The sequence below is a fragment of the Perissodus microlepis genome, chromosome 17 (assembly GCF_051167445.1).
Source record: "Perissodus microlepis isolate ML-2025 ecotype Zambia chromosome 17, ASM5116744v1, whole genome shotgun sequence".
Lineage (NCBI taxonomy): Eukaryota > Metazoa > Chordata > Actinopteri > Cichliformes > Cichlidae > Perissodus > Perissodus microlepis.
In genome coordinates this window covers 38,377,775-38,401,097 of record NC_140477.1, presented here as the reverse complement: position 1 = coordinate 38,401,097, position 23,323 = coordinate 38,377,775, and the positions used below count along the sequence as shown (strand labels likewise).

The 23,323-nt window shown below is 46.5% G+C and overlaps 1 protein-coding gene and 1 long non-coding RNA gene across 3 annotated transcripts; one reads left to right on the top strand and one right to left on the bottom strand.

Annotated features, from left to right (window-relative positions):
- Positions 1 to 322: 322 nt before the first annotated feature.
- LOC146370099 (uncharacterized) lies at positions 323 to 2,876 on the bottom strand. The gene is made up of 2 exons (XR_014797304.1): positions 2,787 to 2,876; positions 323 to 1,268 (listed from the first exon to the last, which is right to left on the bottom strand). It is a non-coding gene; the product is annotated as an uncharacterized LOC146370099 (long non-coding RNA).
- A 164-nt stretch (positions 2,877 to 3,040) lies between these two features.
- LOC146370098 (uncharacterized) lies at positions 3,041 to 22,621 on the top strand. 2 transcript variants are annotated; one of them, XM_084909451.1, is made up of 4 exons: positions 3,041 to 3,421; positions 17,401 to 17,565; positions 20,160 to 20,302; positions 21,925 to 22,621. In XM_084909451.1, exons 1-4 carry the CDS (start codon positions 3,041 to 3,043, stop codon positions 21,938 to 21,940), a joined length of 705 nt encoding a protein of 234 aa, XP_084765577.1. In that variant the 3' UTR covers positions 21,941 to 22,621. The 2 variants fall into 2 exon arrangements, with proteins under 2 accessions (XP_084765577.1, XP_084765576.1); XM_084909450.1 differs by lacking the exon at positions 21,925 to 22,621 and having other exon boundaries at positions 18,783 to 20,268.
- Positions 22,622 to 23,323: the final 702 nt, after the last annotated feature.

Here is a 23,323-nt window from a genome sequence, read left to right as displayed (position 1 = left end):
CAGCACAAACGACAATTTTAGCAGCACAAACCAGCACAAACGTAGCACAGTTGATTGACACCAGTTTAGTTTGATTCCATTAATGTGGGGGGGGCTGGTTGACCTCGGATGACCTCTAGAAATTTTCTTGAATATCTTTAAAATGATAGCAGCACAAACGACAATTTGTGCAGCACAAACGGTTGATACCACTTTTGTTGGATTTGAAGAAGGTGGGGGGGCCAACTTCACTCACATCAAAGGATGGACTCTTTCATATAATACTAATGTTTCACAAACCTGTTGGCAAGGAGGTGTATCAGATTAAAATATGACGAGGACATTCATGCACGCTTTTATTTTTTTGGTTCATGACGTTTCCTTCGGCTCCACCATCAAAATGAAATGTTGTCTTTTTCAAAGGACCTGATTAAAAAAAGACAAATCTGCAGACCACACTGATGTTTCCCATGATGAAACCTGTTAAATGAACAATATTCAGGTGACTCTGCTTTGTTGTTTGTTCTGCTCAGAACTTTAGTGTTTCTCTGATGCGACGAACACGACGCCCTCCAGGGGCCGCTGGCACTTATTCTTCTGGAACTCTTGCTAACCGTGTGCATTTGAGCCATAAGATCTCCATCTGCAGAAACCTCTGCTTCTTAATGAAGCGCTCATCAGGAAAAATCAATCTGCTGCCGGCTCCGGGCCCTTAGTAATGAAAAGAATACGTCTGTTTCATATCGAGACTGGGACTGTGTGGCTGCAAACAGTTTAACACGTCCACATCGAGCACTGAGAGTCGCTGTGTCATGTAGTAGGACTTGATGCAATAAAGTTTCAGATGCATTATTAACAGACGTGGCTTAAATTAAGTAAAGTGTAATAAAGCTGTGAGTGTTCAGCTGTCGTCATGAGGAAGAGTATGTCACTGTTTTTACAGGATAACGAAGGTTCACTTGTTTGAAAGTCTGCTGACATCTTTCCCGTGAAGACGGAGAGACGAAGAAGAGCTTTGTCTGCAGAGGAAGAAATGGCTGATGAGTCTGGTCGCTGTGGACTACCCTGCTGGTAATTATGGGATGTCTGCTGGAAGTCTCAGAGATATGATGAGGGGAAAATCCATTCGGTGTCCACCTCGTCCTTTGGGGGACGGGTGGAGGTGAACGTTGGGTCGCAGGCAGACTGTGACATTTGCGGGCGCTCTGGGCTCTACGTCCTCCTGAACATGAAGGAGGCTTCTCGTCTGCCCCCACTTTAAAGGACGACTTCCTGCATCTGTTGTTTTCCTGTAGAAGAAGAGACAAAGAGTTGGAGACAGAAATGGTTAAAAACAAACTCATGGGAAGGCGTCATGGTGGGATACTGAGACTGTGACATTTGAGGCTCGTTGTTGATGAAGTGGAAATTACACGGTTAAACTTTTGGTGAATCCAGACGTGGTGAGTCATCTTATGACTTTCACAAGAGTGATAACGTTCATGTCAGAGTTTTGCGTCCCTATAGAAGTTACGTCTTTCCTTTTGTTCAGCTGCTCTGCAGTTACAGCGTCTCAGAGAGAAAAGCCCTTTTCACTTGTAACGACTACAGCCGATATCCTGGGGGTGCCGTCTGCCTGTCTGTGAGGAGAGTGGCTTTCTGGGGTGAATCCTCCTCTTTGCTGAGGTCCTACATCACAGAAGGGCCACGCTGGTCTGAGTGGAGCCTTTAGGACCACAGTGAGCTCAGTCTGTGGGTGGTGCTGGGTGCTTTGACTCCACAACGACACCACAGCTGCTTGTCGATGGGGCAAAATGTCCTTCCTTATCTGGAGAGCTGACACAGTTTGTGAAGCTCTGTTAGAGATCAGAAGAACACAGCTGGGCGGCCGTGCCTACTGCAGCGATGTCCTCCATCTCAAAGGATATTCCTTTAAACATGTGTCTGTGTTTATTCATCTTCATCTCCTGAACAGTTTTTCTGCATGAAGGCTAACCTGCAACAGCTGTCAAACTGACCATCTGTTATCAGTTGTTGCCACACCCATAGATAAGGTTAGCCCTCTTCCACATCCTCGTATTGTGAAATGACCTGCGTTTGTTTAGATTTTTGTTGTCACGCTGAGCAGACTGACACCCTGCATGCTGCATGTGAAACCAGCAGAGGTTTTACATGCGCTGACTGTGCGCTCTTCTTTCTCTTTATTACAGATCAGAACGTATCGTATGCACATGCTGGGTGCAGTTTGTAAGCAGCGGAAAAGCTAGCACTCACTGAATCCTGCAGTTTGATGAATAAAGAGTTTGTCTCTTTCAGTCTTCTGGTTGTGCAGATGAACACACTCCATGTTTTTATTCTTGGTTCTGCTCGAGCAGCTTTGCACGAGTCAGATTATCAAAATAATATCTCTGTCATGGTCCTGGGTCGGTGACCCAGCGCTTTTAGTTTGTTATCATTTTCTAGTTTATCATGATGATGATGATGATTATTATTGTTTGAGTTCTATGTGTTATGTTTGGTCTGCCTCTGAGCCTGCGTCTGTGTCCCTGTCTGTCTATGGTGTCACCCCGTCTGTTTGTCAATCTGTCTGTTTAGTTCTGTGTCTTGTTTGGTTCCCTGTGTCTGAGTTTCCTGTTTTATTGTGAAGGTCTCTGTCTGATATGAGTGTGTTCTGTTTACGTTTCCCCTGTCCCGTCAGCTCTGATTCCTCCCAGCTGTGTTGCCCTCCTGTCTCTCATCCCCTGATTACTGGTGTGTGTATTTAAGCCCTGTGTGTTCTCCTGCCTGTTGCCGGTTCGTCTGTGTTACTTCGTGTCAGTCTGCGTTACCCTGAGTTCCACGGTGTCCTGTTCCTCGTCTGCGTCTCTCTGCTTCTCATCCCTTTGTTGTATGCTTCCAGGTCTGTTATTTTAGTTCTCCCAGTTTAGGTGTCTTCAGTTATTTGTCATGCCCCACTGCTTGTCTGCCACTACACCTTTGTAAATAAACCTCATTAGCATCTCATCCACTGCTTGCATCTTGGGTCCTTCTTCCAACTCCACACGGCTCGCCTCGGCAGCCGTGACAGTACGAACCGGCCACAATGGACCCAGCAGCATTCAACCCGCCCGAGGAGCTCCAGGAGGATATTATTTATTCTGTGGACCGTCTAATTACTTTATGGCTGGGGCATGAGGAGAAGGGATTCTGCCAAGCCATAGCTAATCGATTGGAGCGACTGGTTTCCGGTCTCCCCATGCTGCTCAGCTCACTCCACCCACTTGTTCATAATTTCTTTCTGAACGAGCTGCACCTTCACCCCCCTACCGCTCGTCTGCTCAGCCCACCGGAGGATATGCAGTCCGAACTGCCGGATGTGGAGTTACCCGGCCAGTCGGAGCGTTCTCCGAGGAGGAAGCAACGTTCGCGTCGTAGACGCCTCATCCCACAGCCGGGTGGTGGGACTTCGGAACCGCCGGCTGTGGTGAGTGAAAAAGACACTCTTTCTGTTTCACCAGACTTTGGGACTGTTAATTCTGGGGCTGTGTTTATTCAGTTAGCCGCCCGGCCTCAAGCGCAGTTAGCCGCCCGGCCTCAAGCGCAGTTAGCCGCCCGGCCTCAAGCGCAGTTAGCCGCCCGGCCTCAAGCGCAGTTAGCCGCCCGGCCTCAAGCTCAGTCTCCAATTCCACCACCGTCGTCGTCCCAACCATTATTTCAGTCACCCTCAGTTCAGCCTCCTGTTCAGCAGCCACTAGCCCTGCATCCTGTGTCACTTGCTACTCCGGTACGACAAGCTCAGTCAAATCAATCTGAAAGGAACTGTGTTTCATCCGTTTGTTCTAAGCAGAGAGACAAACCTAATAATAATGTAATCATTCCTAAAAAGCTGGCTAGTTCAGAGACTGTGACGCACTCCAGGGCCTCCCCAGAGGCTGAGTTTCAGCCCTCAGCCCACTCTGGACCCCTGGAGGCTAGGAACCCAGCTGAGGACTGCACCCGGCTGTCACTGCCTGAGCAGAGTCAATGCTCTGTGCAGCTGCAGTCTGCTATGTGTTTGCCAGGGGCCACCGTGCCTGCTGGTTCTGTTCTGTCCCCGCCAGAGGTCCCCGCACCTGCTGGTTCTGTTCTGTCCCCGCCAGAGGTCCCCGCACATGCTGGCTCTGTTCTGTCCCCGCCAGAGGTCCCCGCACCTGCTGGTTCTGTTCTGTCCCCGCCAGAGGTCCCCGCACCTGCTGGTTCTGTTCTGTCCCCGCCAGAGGTCCCCGCACCTGCTGTTTCTGAGACTGTGTCAGCTGGAGGGCCCGAGGAGCCCGTCCAGCTTTCTGCCTCGTCAGCTGGGGGGCCCGAGGAGCCCGTCCAGCCCCATGACTCGTCAGCTGGAGGTTCAGGAGAACCTAGCCAGCTTCCTGCCTCGTCAGCTGGAGGGGCCCGAGGAGCCCGTCCAGCCGCCAGCTGCAGCCTCACCCACGCCGCCGGCAGCAACAGCAGCTTCAGCATCCTCAGCGTCGCCTGGTCCAGCTTCAGCATCCTCAGCGTCGCCTGGTCCAGCTTCAGCATCCTCAGCGTCGCCTGGTCCAGCTTCCGCTTCAGCTGCCTCATCCTCGCCTGGTCCAGCTTCCACTGCAGCAGCCTCCTCATCAGCATCATCAGCGTCGCCTGCAGCAGCCTCCTCATCAGCTTCATCAGCGTCGCCTGGTCCAGCCTCTGCTTCAGCTTCACCCGCTTCGTCTGGTCCAGCCTCCGTGTCTTCATCCTCTTCGTCTGGTCCAGCCTCCGTGTCTTCATCCTCTTCGTCTGGTCCAGCCTCCGTGTCTTCATCCTCTTCGTCTGGTCCAGCCTCCGTGTCTTCATCCTCTTCGTCTGGTCCAGCCTCCGTGTCTTCATCCTCTTCGTCTGGTCCAGCCTCCGTGTCTTCATCCTCTTCGTCTGGTCCAGCCTCCGTGTTTTCATCCTCTTCGTCTGGTCCAGCCTCCGTGTCTTCATCCTCTTCGTCTGGTCCAGCCTCCGTGTCTTCATCCTCTTCGCCTGGTCCAGCCTCCGTGTCTTCATCCTCTTCGCCTGGTCCAGCCTCCGTGTCTTCATCCTCTTCGTCTGGTCCAGCCTCCGTGTCTTCATCCTCTTCGTCTGGTCCAGCCTCCGTGTCTTCATCCTCTTCGTCTGGTCCAGCCTCCGTGTCTTCATCCTCTTCGTCTGGTCCAGCCTCCGTGTCTTCATCCTCTTCGTCTGGTCCAGCCTCCGTGTTTTCATCCTCTTCGTCTGGTCCAGCCTCCGTGTCTTCATCCTCTTCGTCTGGTCCAGCCTCCGTGTCTTCATCCTCTTCGTCTGGTCCAGCCTCCGTGTCTTCATCCTCTTCGCCTGGTCCAGCCTCCGTGTCTTCATCCTCTTCGTCTGGTCCAGCCCCCGCATCAGCTCCAGCGTCGCCTGCAGTGGCCTCCTCTTCAGCATCACCAGTTTCGTTTGGCCCAGCCTCTGCATCAGCTTCGTCTTCGCCTGGTCCAGCTTCGGCCTCCGCCTCAGCTTCATCAGCTTCGCCTGGTCCGGCTTCAGCCTCCGCCTCAGCTTCACCCGCTTCGCCTGGTCCGGCTTCACCTCCGCCTGGTCCAGCCTCCGCCTCACCTGGTGCCGCAGGGATCACGCCACCTTCAGGTCCCAAACTGCCGCCTCAACGTCATCGAGCATTTGTCAGGCCGCTTGTTGGGCGTCGTCACCACCGTGGCCGCCCTCCGGACTTCTGTTGCCGCCCCCGCCTTCCGCGTGGACGACCTCCTACACGTCGCCACTGCCGTCCGCACGGTCGGCCCCCAGAACTACTTCCTCGCCGCTGTTGCCGTCCGCACGGTCGGCCCCCAGAACTGCTTCCTCGCCGTTGCCGTCCGCACGGTCGGCCCCCAGAACTGTTTCCACGCCACTGCTTACTGCGTGGCCGGCCTCCGGACCTGCCCCACTGCCGCTGCCATTCGCATGGTCGGCCTCCGGAACTGAACTGTTTTGGCCTCCTGCGCTGTCGGCCCCCTGAACTTGGCCATCTGGGCCTTTTTGGACTCTGTCCCTCCGTCCTGGGCCTCGGCAGCCGTGACAATCTCTTTATCTCATTCTGCACCTTTGTATCTGAAGCCATCAGGCACGCCTGGTCTTCATATCCTCGAGGGAAAAAGGGAAAAGCCAGCCTGTGTTCAGAGGAGGAGCCAATCCTTGCTTTTGAAAGTTGTTAATCCAGTTAACCCTGGAAACAGAGCAGCTCAGATCACCCTGACATCATGCCTGTGATGAGTGGACGGACACTTCTGCACTCATATTTGAGTTGTCTAATGATTCCATATCCTAAAGTCGTACAGGATGTAAATCTCTCCTGTTACAAGTGTAGTAAAAAGGTTCTGTGTAGCTTCAGGGAACCAAATGTAGATCAAATAGAAAGCGCTGGACGGGCTCATTAATGTCAGATATTACAGATGTTATCAGTACGGCTCCTTTTCTTCCCCTCAGCAACAGCAGATCATTTCTTTGCCGTGAACTCTCGCAGCTGACTGCTGTTATTTGTGGTTTGTTTGGTCGCGTAATAATAATGAAAATAATGAGTTTACCTGGCCGGAAATGCATGAAATCAATCGACGGTGCGCACAGACACAGATGTCTGAGATATCGTTCTCGCACTGGCCTCATACTCAGATGATTTCAGAAGCAGCTCTGCAGATTGACGCCGTTTGTGTTAATGACTGAATTTTGAGATTTACCTTCATCACCTGCAGGCTCATGATATCACTGATGTCACTAACACTGGTAGCATTGATTGGCTGTTGTGCCAGAGGGACCCACAGCACAGTGTTACGGGTGCAGGTTTACAGAGAGCACAAAGTGTGCAGTAATTAAAACTCATCTCGGCTGCCTCGGGCATCCTTCTTCATCACCCGGATCCTCCCTCAGCACCACAGCCCTCTCTTTCCTAAACCTCGATCATACTTAGCTGTGGGTCAGAGCTTCTCCACGGCCCCCTCCCACTTCCCCTGTAAAGCCCAGAACTGCTGCGGAGGCAGAAGTGGAAGCCGGTTTGTGGGGAAATCTCCCAGCGGCTGGCTGTAATCAGCGTTCCTGCTGCCTTGCTGCATCCTCCCCTGTGGATTTATCGGTCTGGAAAAGCTTTGGGACGCTAACATTAGGCACCGGCTGAGATGGAGTCCAGCCCAGAGACCCAGAAATTCAATTCTAGCAATTGGAGCAAAAGCACGGCACAATGTCTCGGCTTGATAGTGGCTGATATGCTGACCTCAGGTCTGCTCCGGGGCTCACCGCTCGCTGAATCTGAAATTTATACCGTCTGTATCTGGCTCATCTGAATAAATTGAAGCGGTTAGTGGAATTGGGTTTGTTGAACTCCTGACAGATCTCTGAGAAGCTGCTTTTCGACATAAAGAGGCGTCCCCGAGCACACACGGAGCATCACTCTCTGACTCTTGTTGCTCTTTGAAAGCAGCAGCCTTTGTTTCGTGCCCGCTGCAGTCTAATAACCCCAATAAGTGTTTGTTTATGATAACCTGCCTGGTCTGTTGCCACGGCTCGTTACAGAGCTCCTTCTGCATGTCGGGCACCTCCACGAATACCAATGCGACAGAGAGATGTGCCGCGTTAACTCGTTTGTCACCGCGTCAACAATATTAATGCCTTTCCTACAGACTTGATAAAGACCGCTCCCCCGGCGGAGTTTAATGTGCTGGAGTGCAGTTGTCGCCACGGCGGCATGGACACCGGGTTCCTCAGACCGGCCCCGAGAACCACAAACCTCTCGCTTTCTTTAAGTTAGATGTCGTCATACTGCGAGATCTTTGTTTTTGAATCTTCAGCTTTAGTTTTCATGTAAAAGGAGCTAAAAATGGAAAAAAACCTTTTATGATGGCAACAACAAACAAACGACAGAGAAATGGTATTTTGCCAATATTTTTCAGATTTGGTGTTTTTTTTTCTCCAAATTCACTTAAAATAAGAACTGAAACTGTTAACAAGTGTGGCTCAGGATGCAGATTTTACTTTTTTGTGTTGTTATTACGCCTGCTTTTGATAAATTACTGACAAATGTCTGAAAATGAGGCGAGAGAAACGAGAACTTGACAGCCACTCACAGCTTGTTTCAAGTAAACACTTCTTTGTTAGTAGGCCTGTATTTATCTGAGTTTTCTACCCATGAAAAGCAGCTGTGAGAATGTACAGTGTGTGGAGAGTCCTTCCTTTTATTAAATGTGTCATAATCAAAAGACACGATTATTGATTTTAGTAGCTCATCAAAGCTGCTGATACTGAGTTTGTGGAGAGTCTTTAGGGGATGTTCTTGACCATAAACTGTGTTTTGAGCCTCAAGCTGATGCTGCTACCAAACAGACTGTTCTTTTTAAGGAAAATTAGATCTTTTAATGTCTCATTTGAAATGTTTCCTTTGTTTTACAGAAGTTTGATTGAATCTGTTATTTCTTTCTGCATCGCTGCCTGGTTTGGTAACACGACTCTGAAGAACAAGGTGGGGACTTTTCAAGACGGGCTTATTGTCCATCTATAACCAGCACTGAGGAAGGCTCATGTTATTGTTAATTGTTCGAACCATCAACTTCACAGTGAGTTTGACATGTTGCCCTCTGGCTGTTGTTTTAGAGCACCTGTGAGGAAGACCAAAAGACTCCAGGTTTCCTTTATCCTGCCTCGTTAATGGTAAATAACCATCTCGTTTTGTGTATTCTTATTGGTGCCCTGGCTGCTAAACTAAAGGCTTTTAAACGTATAGACTGCATGTAAAGCAGAGCTTCCCAAAGTGTGGGGCCCGCCCCCTGGGGGGGCACAGAGCCATTGCAGGGGGGGCACGGTATGAAAAGGGGAAAAAAAAGAACTCTTGGACACTGCTAGCATAATGGACAGGTTTTTGACGGGGCTCCCACACAAATGCAAAGCAGGAGATGAAGCATCACTGAATATGTTTTCAAGCCAAAGGCTAGAAAATACGGTAAAGCATGTCTCCCCTTTGGCTTCACCTGCACAAGTGTCATTAATTTGTTCTTTTTAGAGAGAAGCAAGCCATACTTGTTCAGTCTTCTTCTACTTGTACGCTCATGAACTTTAACCTTTAACATGCTAACTGAATTAGAGTCTGAGATGGAGCTCTTGGGTCTCTCTGCAGGTTCACTGAGCACTGTATGATTTGAAGTTGGGTAGACTTGCTAGAACCTCAACTCCTGGAATGATTCTAGCGTTGTGCTAACAATCCAGAATGATATTGGCCTTTAAGGTTTGACACAGAAGTTGCAGGGTAGTTTCTCTGAAGCCTCAAAAAGGCAAAATGAAACTAATATAGTCAAAAAAGTCCAATCAATGTGTTTCCAAAGCTGTCTAGTTTCATAGCTACCCTGTATAGGACCAATATGCCATATATTCTGGATAAATGTACCGTATTTTCACGACCATAAGACGCACCGTACTAAAAGGCGCAGTCTCAGTTATGTGTGCCATTACTGTATTTAACACACACATAAGGCGCACCTGATTATAGGGCGCATACAAGTGTGCGTATTTAAAAATGAAGCGGGAGCAAAACTGAGTTTGGTACTCACATTTTTATTACCGGTAATCGTCATCAATCAAACCCATCGAAGTCCTCATCCTCTGTGTCTGAACAGCTGCGCTAAATCTCCATCAAACATTCCAGGTTCACTTTCTTCACCGTCAGAGTCACTTTCCGTGCCGTGCGGCTCCTCGGAAATGATGCCGGCTTTTGCGAAAGCTCGAACAACAGTGCCAGCAGACATGTTAGCCCAAGCATCTACAATCCATTCGCAAATTGTGGCGTAACTCGCCCGGCGCTGCCTTCCACTCTTAGTGAAACTGTGGTCTCCAACAGTCATCCATCGCTCCCACGCCGCTCGCAGCCTTACTTTGAACGGCCGGTTCACACCGATGTCCAGCGGTTGGAGTTCCTTTGTCGGGCCTCCTGAATGACAGCAAGCTCAGAGTTCATTTGCTTCACTTGTTTTTTCACATCGGCTGTGAGATGGGCACGCATAGAGTCACAGATCAACAGCGATGGTGATGCGTGGAAAAAACCACCTGGTCTCCTTACACACACCTCCCTCAGCCACTCTTTCATCATTTCCTCATCCATCCAGCCCTTTTCATTTGCCTTAATGATGATTCCTGCTGGAAACTTCTCTTTAGGCAAAGTCTTTCTCTTAAAAATCACCGTAGGTGGCAGTTTCTGTCCATTAGCATGGCAGCCAAGCACAACAGTAAAAGAAGACTTTTCGTGCCCCGTTGTGCAGATCGCTACCGTGCTGGTCCCTTCTTCTCCACAGTGTGACTGACCGGGATGTCGAAAGTGAGCGGCACCTCGTCCATGTCAGTGATGTGGCTGGGCTGGATGTGTTTGTCGGCGATGTGTTTGCTGCAGTAGGAGCGGAAGATGGCCAGCTTTTCATTATAATCCGCTGGAAGTTGCTGCGCTACCGTAGTGCTGGTCCGGATGGAAAAATGGCACCGTTTCATGAAACCAAAGCACCAAGACGGACCTCCTCGGAAATGTTCAATTTTCATTTCTTCTGCTAGCGAAACTGCTTTTAGTCGAATGGTGACCGTCGAAACGCTTCTCCCACTCGTTCTTTGCTCGATGATCCACTGCTCGAGTCTTTCCTCCAACTCGGGCCACCTCGCCTTATGTCCGCGGAAACTCAGCTGCGTCTTCTTGACCTGTCGGAGCTCGTTTTCCAGCTTCCTCCACTTGCGAACCATCGATTCATTAATCTTAAATTCTCTCGCGGCTGCTCGATTTCCATGTTCCTCCGCGTAGCTGATGGCCTTCAGTTTAAACTGTGCTTCATAAGCGTGTCTCTTTGCCATTTTCAGGGTTGTTAAAACAACGATGTTCCGCGTAACGCACATACCTGTCCTTTTATACAGGTATGTGCGATTGTCCCGGTATATACAATCAACGCCCAGACTTCACCCTTTAGCGCTCTCATGGTGTTCTCTACTACGTCCTCCTTACAACACACAGGGCGCACTGCACTATAGGGCGCGCCGCACTTTTTAAAGAAAATCTAAGGCTTTTATGTGCGCCTTATAGTTGCGAAAATACGGTAGACTTTCTATGAACCAAAAAAATGGTTGTCTGAGAAATCCACGTCAAACCGCTCGGCTCCATTCGCTCCAGCAGAAAATGTTTGCCTTCTGGTTGAATTCAGATGCTATAATGACATTTTACTGGTAAGATTCAAGGGAGTAACGATACAAAAACTCGGCAGCAGAATGAAATGTCAGCGCTCGACTGCTGTGGAGTCTTAATGTGGCCGAGCTCCGTGATTCGTCGGTCAGGTCACGAGAGTTTGTTTGGGGAGTGAGGATGAGCGGCTGTGTCCCCGCTGCTCTGCGTTTACTGCAGAGCATGGCTGTCTCCATCTTTTCACGACTATTGTATGAATTTCCCAGAGGAACCCACCCGAGGGATCAATAAAGTTTCATCTAATCTACTTTCACATCATTGTTATAAAATCACGTAGTTAAAGCCGTTTCTTTTCTTTTCTTTAGCCTCGCTGGTTAGCAGGACTCACTTCAGAAGTGAAGTTGCAGACAAAGTGATTTCATTGATCCTGCTGTCACAATGAAAGTGACCACCCACCCACCTACAGTGCCCTCTCCTATCACGGCATTACGGCGCTCCACACAGACGAAATGCTCTATAACAACTTATTAAAGAACACAAATGAGAGTCAAAGATGTTAAACCAGCCTACAAGAAGTCCCAATCCCATCGAGCATGCACCTTGATGCTGGGACAAGCTCGATTTGTGGAGCCACCACTCTGCAACCCACATGATCAAAAGATTCTTCTAACAGCACCCCAGAGCATGTCTGCACAATATTCGGCCGTGACAGTGAGAGCAGTGAGTCTGCTGAGTCTGCAGGAAACATTTCCCTGAAGTCAAACGGCTGAATGTTTAGAAAAAGACTTCTGCAGCAGCCTCGTCGCAGAGCACTGAGAGACCGAGGCTCTGGAAAGCACACAGAGCGAGTGGTGTGCGTGCGTGTGTGTGTCATAAACCCGTATACACGGTTGCAGTGTGAGGACCTGTCTTGTGCACCTGCTCCCTGTAGCAGTGGCTGAATGTTCAGGCGTGTTTGAAGGTGAGAGCTGGGTTAGGATTATGTTATTAATGGTTGTATTTAATCTTGAACTAAGTCAACGGGAAATTAATTCCAGTCAGTGCGAGGTGAAGTCTCAGATTGTTTCATCCTTTCTGCGGTGCTTGGATTGTTGTCATGGAAACAGTGCTTTCCAGCCTCCTGAGTATGTTTGTGATCATGTCCTGCTCGACTTCTTAATTTATGATGAAGAAAAAGGAGACTGTGTAAAACCAAAGACTTCAGTTTTTTTCCTATTTTTCTTATTTTTTTTAATGTTTTCATTAATTAATTTTCTCTCCATGAAGCCTGAAAGGTCGAGCGCAGGGTTTGCGCGAGTTGCTGGGAGCACCTCAGGTTTCTGTCATTGCAAACGTAGTTTCACGTCTCACCTCAGCTGTTTGTTTTCTTATTGTTTTATTTATTAGAAAAGAGATCAAACAAAAAACAAACGATAAAAAGAAAATTGTACTAATCGGTCAGTTTCCCTGAGACCGCATCAATTATTTAGTCAAAGAAACAAACACACCTGAGCTGCTGGTATTGCAGGTAAAGTCTGCTCGCAAAAAACCCAGCAAAAATTCAGACAATTTAAAAGCCACTTTACAGATACATAGTTAGCTTACAGAGTTTTATCACAGGTGTATCGAAGGGTCGGGGCACACCTGTCACTTAACTAAAGTCCTCAGTAACTACATACATAGCAAAAAAGTGCAATAAAGTACAAAAAATTGAAAATCATTTGTTTGGTTTTTAGACATATTTCTAGTTACAGAATAGATTTCAGAGGTTTGTCCCTCAAAACTGTAAATGCAAAAAAGTTGCACAAAATAGTTTACAGGAAATTTATTTGGAGTGTCTTTGTAGTTTTATTTTTGAGATGTTTTTTATAAACTTTAAGAAAAACGAAAATAAATATTATTTGAAAAAAAACCAGCATCAAAATAAACTATTTCCAACAGTGAAATTTAAGTTTGAGCCTCCCAGAAACTTTACAGAAGGGACATAAAGTCAAACATGACTTTCAAAAACACCAGTAAACCTTTGAAAGGTCCTGCAGGGAGAAAACTACATTTCCCACAGAAAATGGCGTCACTTCCGGTTTTTGAAGGTAATAGCGGCCATGCCATAGTTTGCGCTGACCTTTATTCCAGTGTAGGAAGTGCTATGAACAGCTGATCGGCAAAGCGTGTTTCTGGATTTTAATGGTTTTGTTGTTGCCAACGCTTTTTATGCGATTTTTGCAAAAAGCCATTTGTGGATGAGACCGTGACCTACGACAAGTTGAATGTATGTTACGTAAGAACAACTGCTCTGGTTTCATATGGGAAAAAATTATTGCGCTATCTTATGTGTTTGCAATTCTACTGGCATTTAAAAATAGCTACACAAAACAGAGCGTGCATGCGCCGATGGGCTTAAAAAGATGTGCTGGTGACATTAATAAGTTGTTAACTTCCACAGTCTGTATTATTATTAACATTTTTATAGCTTTCCTTTGTGGTCTTAAATAATCTGCTTTCATATAAACATCTTTTGGTTTCAGGCTTGTTTCACACTACAAGCATCATTGGTGTCATCATGCTACAGCTTTCACACACACTCGTGTGTTGTTGTTTTTGGATCCAGAGAATATGCAGGTCACAGCTTTACTTCCTCCGAACTGACTTTGTGTTTCACTGCGACTGCCTGCGACAGGTCGCAGGTCTGACCTCCGTCTTCAAAGCAAACATTTCAAAGGCCACAGGATTGCATGTTGGTTGGACACGGTTGCAGTAACGTTGGTCGTGCTGCTGCGACTGGAACAGAAAGCGCCACACAAACCTCTTTAAATCAGTTCCCTCCACCCAGAACATTAACTTCATTTTAGCTCGTCAAAGGAGCTTGCAAAGAAAAGCGTCTGGACTTCTTTAAGTTTACTTGAAGACGTTTCACCTCTCATCCGAGAAGCTTCTTCAGTTCTAAGGTCAAATGGTGGAGAGTCCCAGATATAAACCTAGTGGGAGTATCCCCCCACAGAGGGACAAAAGGACCCCCTGATGATCTTCTAATCGCCTGAGCCAAGGTGTGAAACTGGGTGTGGGTCCCAATCAGCCAGAGTTTCGGGTGTGTTCATTGTGAAACCTGGCCCCACCTTATCATGCGAATTCCTGAGGTCAGATGGCCCAGGATGTGAGTGGGCGTTAAGGCGTCTGGGAAGGGATCTCAAAACTGGATTATAGATGGCAGAGAGTTGGTGTCGTAAACCCCCGCCTCTGTTCAAAGATGGTCGCTCACAGTGGACATAGATGGCTTCTTTCACTCCTCTTTCAAACCATCTGTCCTCTCTGTCCAAGGACCTCAGGAATTCGCATGATAAGGTGGGGCCAGGTTTCACAATGAACACACCCGAAACTCTGGCTGATTGGGACCCACACCCAGTTTCACACCTTGGCTCAGGCGATTAGAAGATCATCAGGGGGTCCTTTTGTCCCTCTGTGGGGGGATACTCCCACTAGGTTTATATCTGGGACTCTCCACCATTTGACCTTAGAACTGAAGAAGCTTCTCGGATGAGAGGTGAAACGTCTTCAAGTAAACTTAAAGAAGTCCAGACGCTTTTCTTTGCAAGCTCCTTTGACTACGATGACCTGGATGACTGAGAACCTTCACAGACTTCATTTTAGCTCACAGCTTGAAGGCGTCACTTTGGATACTGACCCAAAAAGTAACTGGGGGAGGGGGGAAAAATCATTAAACTAAACAGCACTCTTATAGGCAGAGTGAAACGTTTGGGGTGAAGGTCTCAACACTCTGAGCTGCTCTAAGTTTTCTAATAGTCAAACCAGTAAACCTGGACACTGTCCCATTAAAAGTTTGTGTTCAGCACTTTGGAACAAACCGAAAGTCTCAAAGTGCCCGAGGACCCGAGAGGCTCGATCACAAGGCTGAAGTAGGTCAGACAGGTAGTCTTTTTTTAAGACAATAAAGAACTTTAAAGAAAAGTAAAAGCATTTTAAAATCAATACATAACCTGACAGGTAACCAGAGAAAACAGGAGTGATGGGCAGGAGTGAAGGTGTCATCAATCATCCGGTCCACACATGGGAACAAGCATCAGAATAGAATAGAATAGAATAGAATAGAATGCCTTTATTGTCACTATACAGTTGTACAATGAGATACAGAGCATCTCCTACTCAGTGTAAACATGCTGGGGGGGGGGTACAGTTCTGCAGCGCTATATACATATGGACAGTATTAACATAGGGAAAAAGATATATATATATATATATATATATATATATATATATATAAAATGTACAAATATACAAGCCGGTTTTTAAAAAAAGTAATATGTAATAAATAGTGTTGTGTATATACAGTTGAGTTATTGCACATAGAATTGGTACTGCACAGTGGTGGTCCATAGAGGAAGTGGGAAGAACAGAAAAAAAGAAAGTGTTATCGGTGCATGTGTGAGTTCAGGGTGGTTATGGCTTTGGGGAAGAAACTGTTTTTGAGTCTGTGGGTTTTTGTGCTGATGCACCTGCAGCGCTTCCCTGAGGGAAGCAGGCTGAACATGTTGAAACCAGGGTGGGAGCTGTCCTTGATAATGCTTGCTGCTCTGCTGAGGCAGCGGGAGGAATGAATGTCCATCAGGGAGGGGAGAGGGCAGCCGATGATCTTCTGTGCTGTCTTGACCACACTCTGAAGCCTCACTCTATCCGCCTTGGTGCAGCTGCCGTACCATACCGTGATGCAGTAGGTTAGCAGGCTCTCAATGGACGAGCGGTACAAGGTCAGCAGCAGGTTGGAGTTCAGCTTGTACTCCCTGAGGACTCTCAGGAAGCGCAGCCGCTGTTGGGCCTTCTTGACGACCGCGGAGATGTTGTCTGTCCAGGAGATGTCAGCAGAGATGAGGACACCAAGGAACAGGAAGGTGTGGACCCTCTCCCCACACTCCCCGTTGATGTAAAGGGGGGCCAAGTCAGTGCTGTGTCTCCTGAAGTCAACAATGAGCTCTTTGGTTTTCTTAGTGTTCAGTGGCAGGTTGTTTTCTGAACACCAGGCTGCCAGCTTCAAGAAGAACGCCGAGTTCGGCAAAGCTCCAGTCCAAGGAGTCACGGTGAGGAACATGGTGCATGGAGATGTAACCATGTGGGCGGCTGCTTATTAGAGTTACCCTAACATCAGATTGTGTTTGTAAATGATGACATGGTGGAGCAGTGGTCTTCTTTTCTATCTGGACTTTCCTTGTTCTCCACTGGCCTGCATCGGTCCAAAGACATGCATGTTGGGTTAAATAATCTAAACTGGTTGTGTCAGTCTGCCTGTGATGGAGTGCTGACCTGGCCAAGGTGTCAGATTTATTATGAAAGAAGGTTCTGGATTGTTGATAATCTCGTCTGTGAGCCAAAGAAGCTCACAAAGTACATCTTATATGAGATTTACCAACTGTATGCTTATCATCAGCTAATCTACCGGGCCATGGCTGAGTTTGGCTTCCTGGCCTGCAAACAAATGCTGTGCTCAGTTTCTGGAGCAATCCCACTTGTACACCAAATGATGCTCATGTTCCTTTGGAGAGAACACTGAGAAATGAGCCGACTGGTGTTTCGGTGTGATGAACTGTGTAGAGAAGAAAACCCTGCCATGTAAAAGAAGAGGAGGAGATACTAGTGTAGAAAAGTACTCAAGTAAAAGTTGAAGTACTGATTGAACTTTTTTACTCAAGTAAAAGTGAAAAAGTACCGACTCTGAAAAGTAATTAAAATATGAAAGTAAAAGTAGCTCCTTAAAGAAAATTATTATCACCTATAAGTATGCAAAGCTAACAAATACAAACTTTATTTCAGTCTACATTGCAATAACTATTTCCTGTTGCCTCCATTGTAGAGGGGGCTTTGCCACAACTGACAATAATTTCTATAGAGAGTACAGCAAACAGCAAACTCACCTGTTTGTCCTGCACCAACCTGCAGCCTTTAAATAACACAGTTAGTCTGCCTCAGTTTGTTTAGCAGCAGTTTTATGAACAAACATCATGTGACGCGTACACTTGCTCTCGTTGTGCCAAAACAAAAGGCACGGGGGTCCACTTAAACCCCCGACCGTGGCACATGGTTTTGGCTCTTTCATCTCTTTTTACGTGGCATCTCCTGGTGATTAATACATAAACAGGATTTCCTCTCATGTGTTTCTGTTTAGGCTCAAATCAGTTTGATGTTCGGAGGCTCGCAGTGACGTGAAATAATAACTCCTCTCAAACACCTTAATCCAAAGTAATGAGCCTGTTTTAAAAATGTGCCTGTCATTGAAATAAGATTTTGTGTTCCAGTCCGCCCTCCCTGGCCTGGTGGACCAGAAGGAGATCACGGCAGCTCTCAGACAGTGTAACTACGACCCCGATGAGGTCATCTCCGTCTACCACACCATGTTTGGAGATATCCTCCTGCAGGCCCCCCCCCAGGAGGAAATCACAACTATCATGACCTCAACTCAGGTACTGCACTGCAGTGGTTTGTATCATATCTATCTAATAGACTCCAGTTTGTGCATGTAAATGGAGAGTCCTCTTCACACACTGAGGTTAATTATGGAGTTCCACAGGGTTCAGTGCTAGGACCAATTCTGTTTACATTATACATGCTTCCCTTAGGCAGCATCATTAGAAGACATAGCATACATTTACACTGCTATGCAGATGACACCCAGCTCTATCTGTCCATGAAGCCAGATAACACACACCAATGAGTTAAACTGCAGGAATGTCTTAAAGACATAAAGACCTGGATGGCCGCTAACTTTCTGCTTCTTAATTCAGATCAAACTGAGGTTATTGTACTCGGCCCCTGAAAATCTTAGAAATATGGTATCTAACCAGATTCTTACTCTGGATGGCATTACCTTGGCCTCCAGTAACGCTGTGAGGAACCTTGGAGTCATTTTTGACCAGGACATGTCCTTCAACGCACATATTAAACAAATATGTAAGACTGCTTTCTTCCATTTGCGCAACATCTCTAAAATTAGAAATATCCTGTCTCAGAGTGACGCTGAAAAACTAGTTCATGCATTTATTACTTCCAGGCTGGACGACTGTAATTCATTATTATCAGGAAGTCCTAAAAACTCCCTGAAAAGCCTTCAGCTAATCCAAAATGCTGCAGCAAGAGTCCTGACAGGGACTAGAAGGAGAGAGCATATTTCTCCTGTTTTGGCTTCCCTTCATTGGCTTCCTGTTAAGTCCAGAATTGAATTCAAAATCCTGCTCCTCACATACAAGGTCTTAAATAATCAGGCCCCATCTTATCTTAATGACCTTGTAGTACCATATCACCCTATTAGAGCACTTCGCTCTCGCTCTGCAGGCCTACTTGTTGTTCCTAGAGTATTTAACAGTAGAATGGGAGGCAGAGCCTTCAGCTTTCAGGCCCCTCTTCTGTGGAACCAGCTTCCAGTTTGGATTCAGGAGACAGAAACTATCTCTACTTTTAAGATTAGGCTTCAAACTTTCCTTTTTGCTAAAGCATATAGTTAGGGCTGGACCAGGTGACCCTGAATCCTCCCTTAGTTATGCTGCAATAGACGTAGGCTGCCGGGGGATTCCCATGATGCATTGAGTTTTTCCTTTCCAGTCACCTTTCTCACTCACTATGTGTTAACAGACCTCTCTGCATTGAATCATATCTGTTATTAACCTCTGTCTCTCTTCCACAGCATGTCTTTATCCTGTCTTCCTTCTCTCACCCCAACCGGTCGCAGCAGATGGCCCCGCCCCTCCCTGAGCCTGGTTCTGCCGGAGGTTTCTTCCTGTTAAAAGGGAGTTTTTCCTTCCCACTGTCGCCAAAGTGCTTGCTCATAGGGGGTCATATGATTGTTGGGTTTTTCTCTGTATCTATGAAGCGCCTTGAGGCGACTTTTGTTGTGATTTGGCGCTATATAAATAAAATTGAATTGAATTGAATTGAACTCCTTCAGGTTGGCAACTTTCTTTTGAAGAGTGGAAAGATCACAAGATTACTCCATTCGTGCTCTCACCTACAACGCTTGCATCGGCTCAGCTGGTTTTTCACCCAGTCAGTAATGGCCTAAATCTTTGGAACAACCCTGATCCTAGCTATCTGAAGTCCGCTATCTGACTGATGTTGTTCAGCACCTGAATCAGAAGCTCGCCGAGGCCAAGGCTGACAAGCAGGAGCTCCGGGAGAAGATCCGATCCCTCCTGTACCGCCGAGCTTCTCCAGTCCCACCTGTCAAACCTGTCATCAAGCCTGCTGTGGACATCGGCCAATTGCACCAGATGAGCCGGCTGACCGGGAGCTGATCGTCTCAAACAAGCACCTTTGCTCTGTAGTTCACCTGGCACTTGCTGACATTAAGAACCACCTGGGGCAGTTCGAGGGTCCTCTGGGGAAGTTGGCTCAAGTGGAACACACAAACTTACGATTTCAGACAGGAGCTCCTCCCTCAGTCATGCCTATTTTTAAACAATACAGAAGCAGCCAGTGGTTGGCCTACTGACACTCAACTGGAAATCCATTTCAACCACATCTTAAAGATAAATGCTCAAAAAGTAGAAGATGAAACCTGCACAGCAGTTTCATTCCTGTACGAGCTTTTCTGTTTGCAGGTAGCTGAACATTCGATACAAAGAGACGGATGCTCTCTGAACACAAACTCTTACTTTAGATTGCTTGCTGGTGATCTGGGGGAGGTTAAGAGGTTAGATTATATTACAGTGTCTATGTTAATTAACAGAAAACTTAGCAGTTAAAAGCAATCCTGCATATTATTAAATACCACAGCTCTGTCATTAATTTTCCCACCGGGAAGGTTTGTTTTTGATCGTTAATGTGCTCTAGATTTTAATGAAGCCTGGGCACTAACGAGCGCTTGGCCCTCGCAGCACTCAGCTTATTAACGTTGATTGGTTTGTCATTTTTGTTTAATGCCTCATAAACAAATTAGCATGACGTTTCATTTGACGATCCAAAAAATCCAAGCAGCAAACCTCGGATGGTCGACTGTCGGTCATGCTGTCTTTTTTTCTAGCCAGCATTAATTATCTGCAGATTTTGTCCCTGCTCTCTGCAGGAAGTCGTGTTTGCAGGAACTCTGCCTGTGATAACTTCCTGTGCGGATGGATATAACGTCTGTATTTTGGCGTATGGACAGACGGGCTCAGGGAAGACATACACCATGATGGGCAGCAAGGAAAACCCGGGAGTCAACATCAGGTCAGCCTTTCTCAGTAGGAACATTCTGTATCTACATTCAGTTTAGTGCTTCAGGTTCTCTACAAGATCTTAGAACAAAGCACCAAAACGCAGCTGTAACCTGAGAAGGTTTATTTACAGATCTGCATGTGAAGCATGGCCGTTAGAACCTGTTCAAAGGTTTAAAAATAATCTGCCGCACAAGATGTAGACGACCGTGTTTAAGAGTTTGAACAGAACCTCAGAGGATTCAATAAAAGCAGCATAAAACAGGACTGTTCTGTGTGGTCAGTCAGATAAATTCATGAAAACTCGCTGGAGAACAGTCCGAAACCTCATGGTGACAAAAAGACCCAACAAAGGCTGAGATGTCTGCACTGATGTCTGCATCACCAAGATGGCGCTGGAGTGACGGCAGCCTTTCCAAGTAGCTCTGCAACACCGCACCTTTTCTTAACTTTAACTTTTTTTAGACTAGGCTTTCAAACTTTATTTCACCTTCCTCTAGTTACTCTACTTATACCTCTTAGATATAGCGATACAAGATGGATAATATATAATACTTAATATATATAATATAATAATATTATATATGCAGCCAGACCCTTCTCCAAAAGACGGCAGAAGGGAGCGGCTGGGCTGAAGAGTAAACTTTTAAAAGTCAGTACTGAATATTATGTCACTTATTTATGTGCGAATGTTTAATAATGAAGAACATTAAAACATTACTGTTGGTCACATGTCGGCAAAGTTATGTGACATTAGTGATGTTTGTACTTTCAGCCATAACTTGGTTTTGAAGCCTCTACTTCTAAATATGGTAAATGGCCTGTATTTGTATAGCGCTTTACTAGTCCCTAAGGACCCCAAAGCGCTTTACACATTCAGTCATCCACCCATTCACACACTGGTGATGGCAGCTACATTGTAGCCACAGCCACCCTGGGGCGCACTGACAGAGGCGAGGCTGCCGGACACTGGCGCCACCGGGCCCTCTGACCACCACCAGTAGGCAACAGGTGAAGTGTCTCGCCCAAAGACACAACGATCGAGACTGTCCAACCCGGGGCTCGAACCGGCAACCTTCTGATTACAAGGCGAACTCCCAACTCTTGAGCCACGATCGCCCCATATATAAATATATGTAGTCGACCTTAATCTTACAGAGAATGTGATGATTTCATGGATAATTAAAGTCAGTCATATATCCACAAACACAACAAGCTGAAAGTCAGTGATGCTGCTCGGTTTGCAGTCCTGAATATCACGGCACAAGCAGGATTCACTGCACTGTTAATGTCAGCTGTGTTATATTGCTGCCTCTGCTCGGTGGTGTCGAGCCAAACGGACTTTAACGTGTGTTTGAACGAGCTGACGGTTCACTCGTTAAGCTGAAAGAAAGATGCTTTAATCACAGCAGTCACACATGTGTCCACTGGACCATCTGGGAACTCTTCTTGTTTACACTCGTAATAACACAAACACTAAATCCTCCTTCTCTGTGCTGTTGTGTAGCAGTGTGTACACCTGAGACTGTCACCTGTCTGTCTGTCCTGCACTCTCTCTCTGTTTCTTTCGCTCTGATTGTGGAATAAAAGTATGAACATGTGTTTATAAGTTACACTTGTGTTTGAATCCTGCAGCTTCTCACACATTTGATTTCCATGTGTGACGACTGCAAGTGTCCAGAGTGAGGACAGACTGAGGGACCCACTGCTGCACATCATCTGTGAGGCTTTGCAGCCCTGATGATCCACCAGGACAAACTCAGCAGTGTGTGAGGGAGAGGAGGAGGAAGAGCCAGCAGCAGCTGACAGATGGAGAGAATAGACAGACTGTTCCCTGTTTGTGAAGGACTGCTAGGAAAGTTTAACATCACTGTCTGTCCTGAATCAGTCTTATTAGGTAATGTTCAAATAATGTGATCATCCAGTGTTTTCAGTGTGGGAGAAAGTACTCAGGGCCTTCAAGTTACACACTATGAAAGGCAGCAACAAGTTTAATGTTCAGAAACCTAAAGTCTGTATCAGCAGCAGAATGGAGCTAAAAATAAATGTTTGTTTCAGTTCTACGAAGCTTTGAGTATTTTGGATCAGTAGCTGCTGTGTTTGTTGCATCATATTGCTGTAATTGTTTATATGCTTTATATATTCTGAGCTAAGTTGATCTATAGTGTTACATCATATTCCATAAGGATGTTATGTGTTTGTAGACTTTCTGCCCAGTTTGACCCATTTAGCAGAAGTCAGCCTGTTTAAGGCTCTGATATCTATTCTGTGTGACTTAAAGCAGTTATGACATGGTCTGATTTTCTCCCCCAATAAAGGAATATTTCATATATCAGTCGACTCTTCATTCTATCAGACACAGTTATCACAGCTCGTACATTTGCTTTTTACACATATGTGTAAGCATTGAGCCAAATTTAGTAATGCCAACAAATTAAACAAACAATATTTGTTACATAATACATCTATAGATACACTGTCAAAGATACTTGTCTTTGAGTGAAGATTTAGTCAAGTCAAGTTTATTTATAAAGCACATTTAAAAACAACCGAGGCTGACCAAAGTGCTGTACAATAAAATACAAATATAAAATACAATAAAACACAAATACATAAAACACCTCACTGATAAAACAATAGATTAAAACAATAAGTTAAACCTTGCTAAAGGCCAATGAGAAGAGGTGAGTTTTAAGAGCAGTTTTAAAGGTTCCTAGGCTTGTGGAGAATCTGATGTGAGGAGGTAAACTGTTCCACAGTCTGGGTGCAGCCACAGCAAAAGCCCTCTCTCCCCTAGTCTTTAGTCTGTACCTGGGAACATCTAAAAGCATCAGGTCTGCTGACCTCAAAGATCTCCTGGGGCGGTAAATGCTAAGAAGCTCCGCCAGGTAAGGAGGTGCAGTACCGTTAAGAACCTTAAAAACCAGCAGTAAAATTTTAAAATCAATCCTAAAAGCAACTGGGAGCCAGTGGAGAGAGCAGAGGACCGGAGTGATGTGGTCTCTCTTTTTGGAGCCGGTCAGCATGCGAGCAG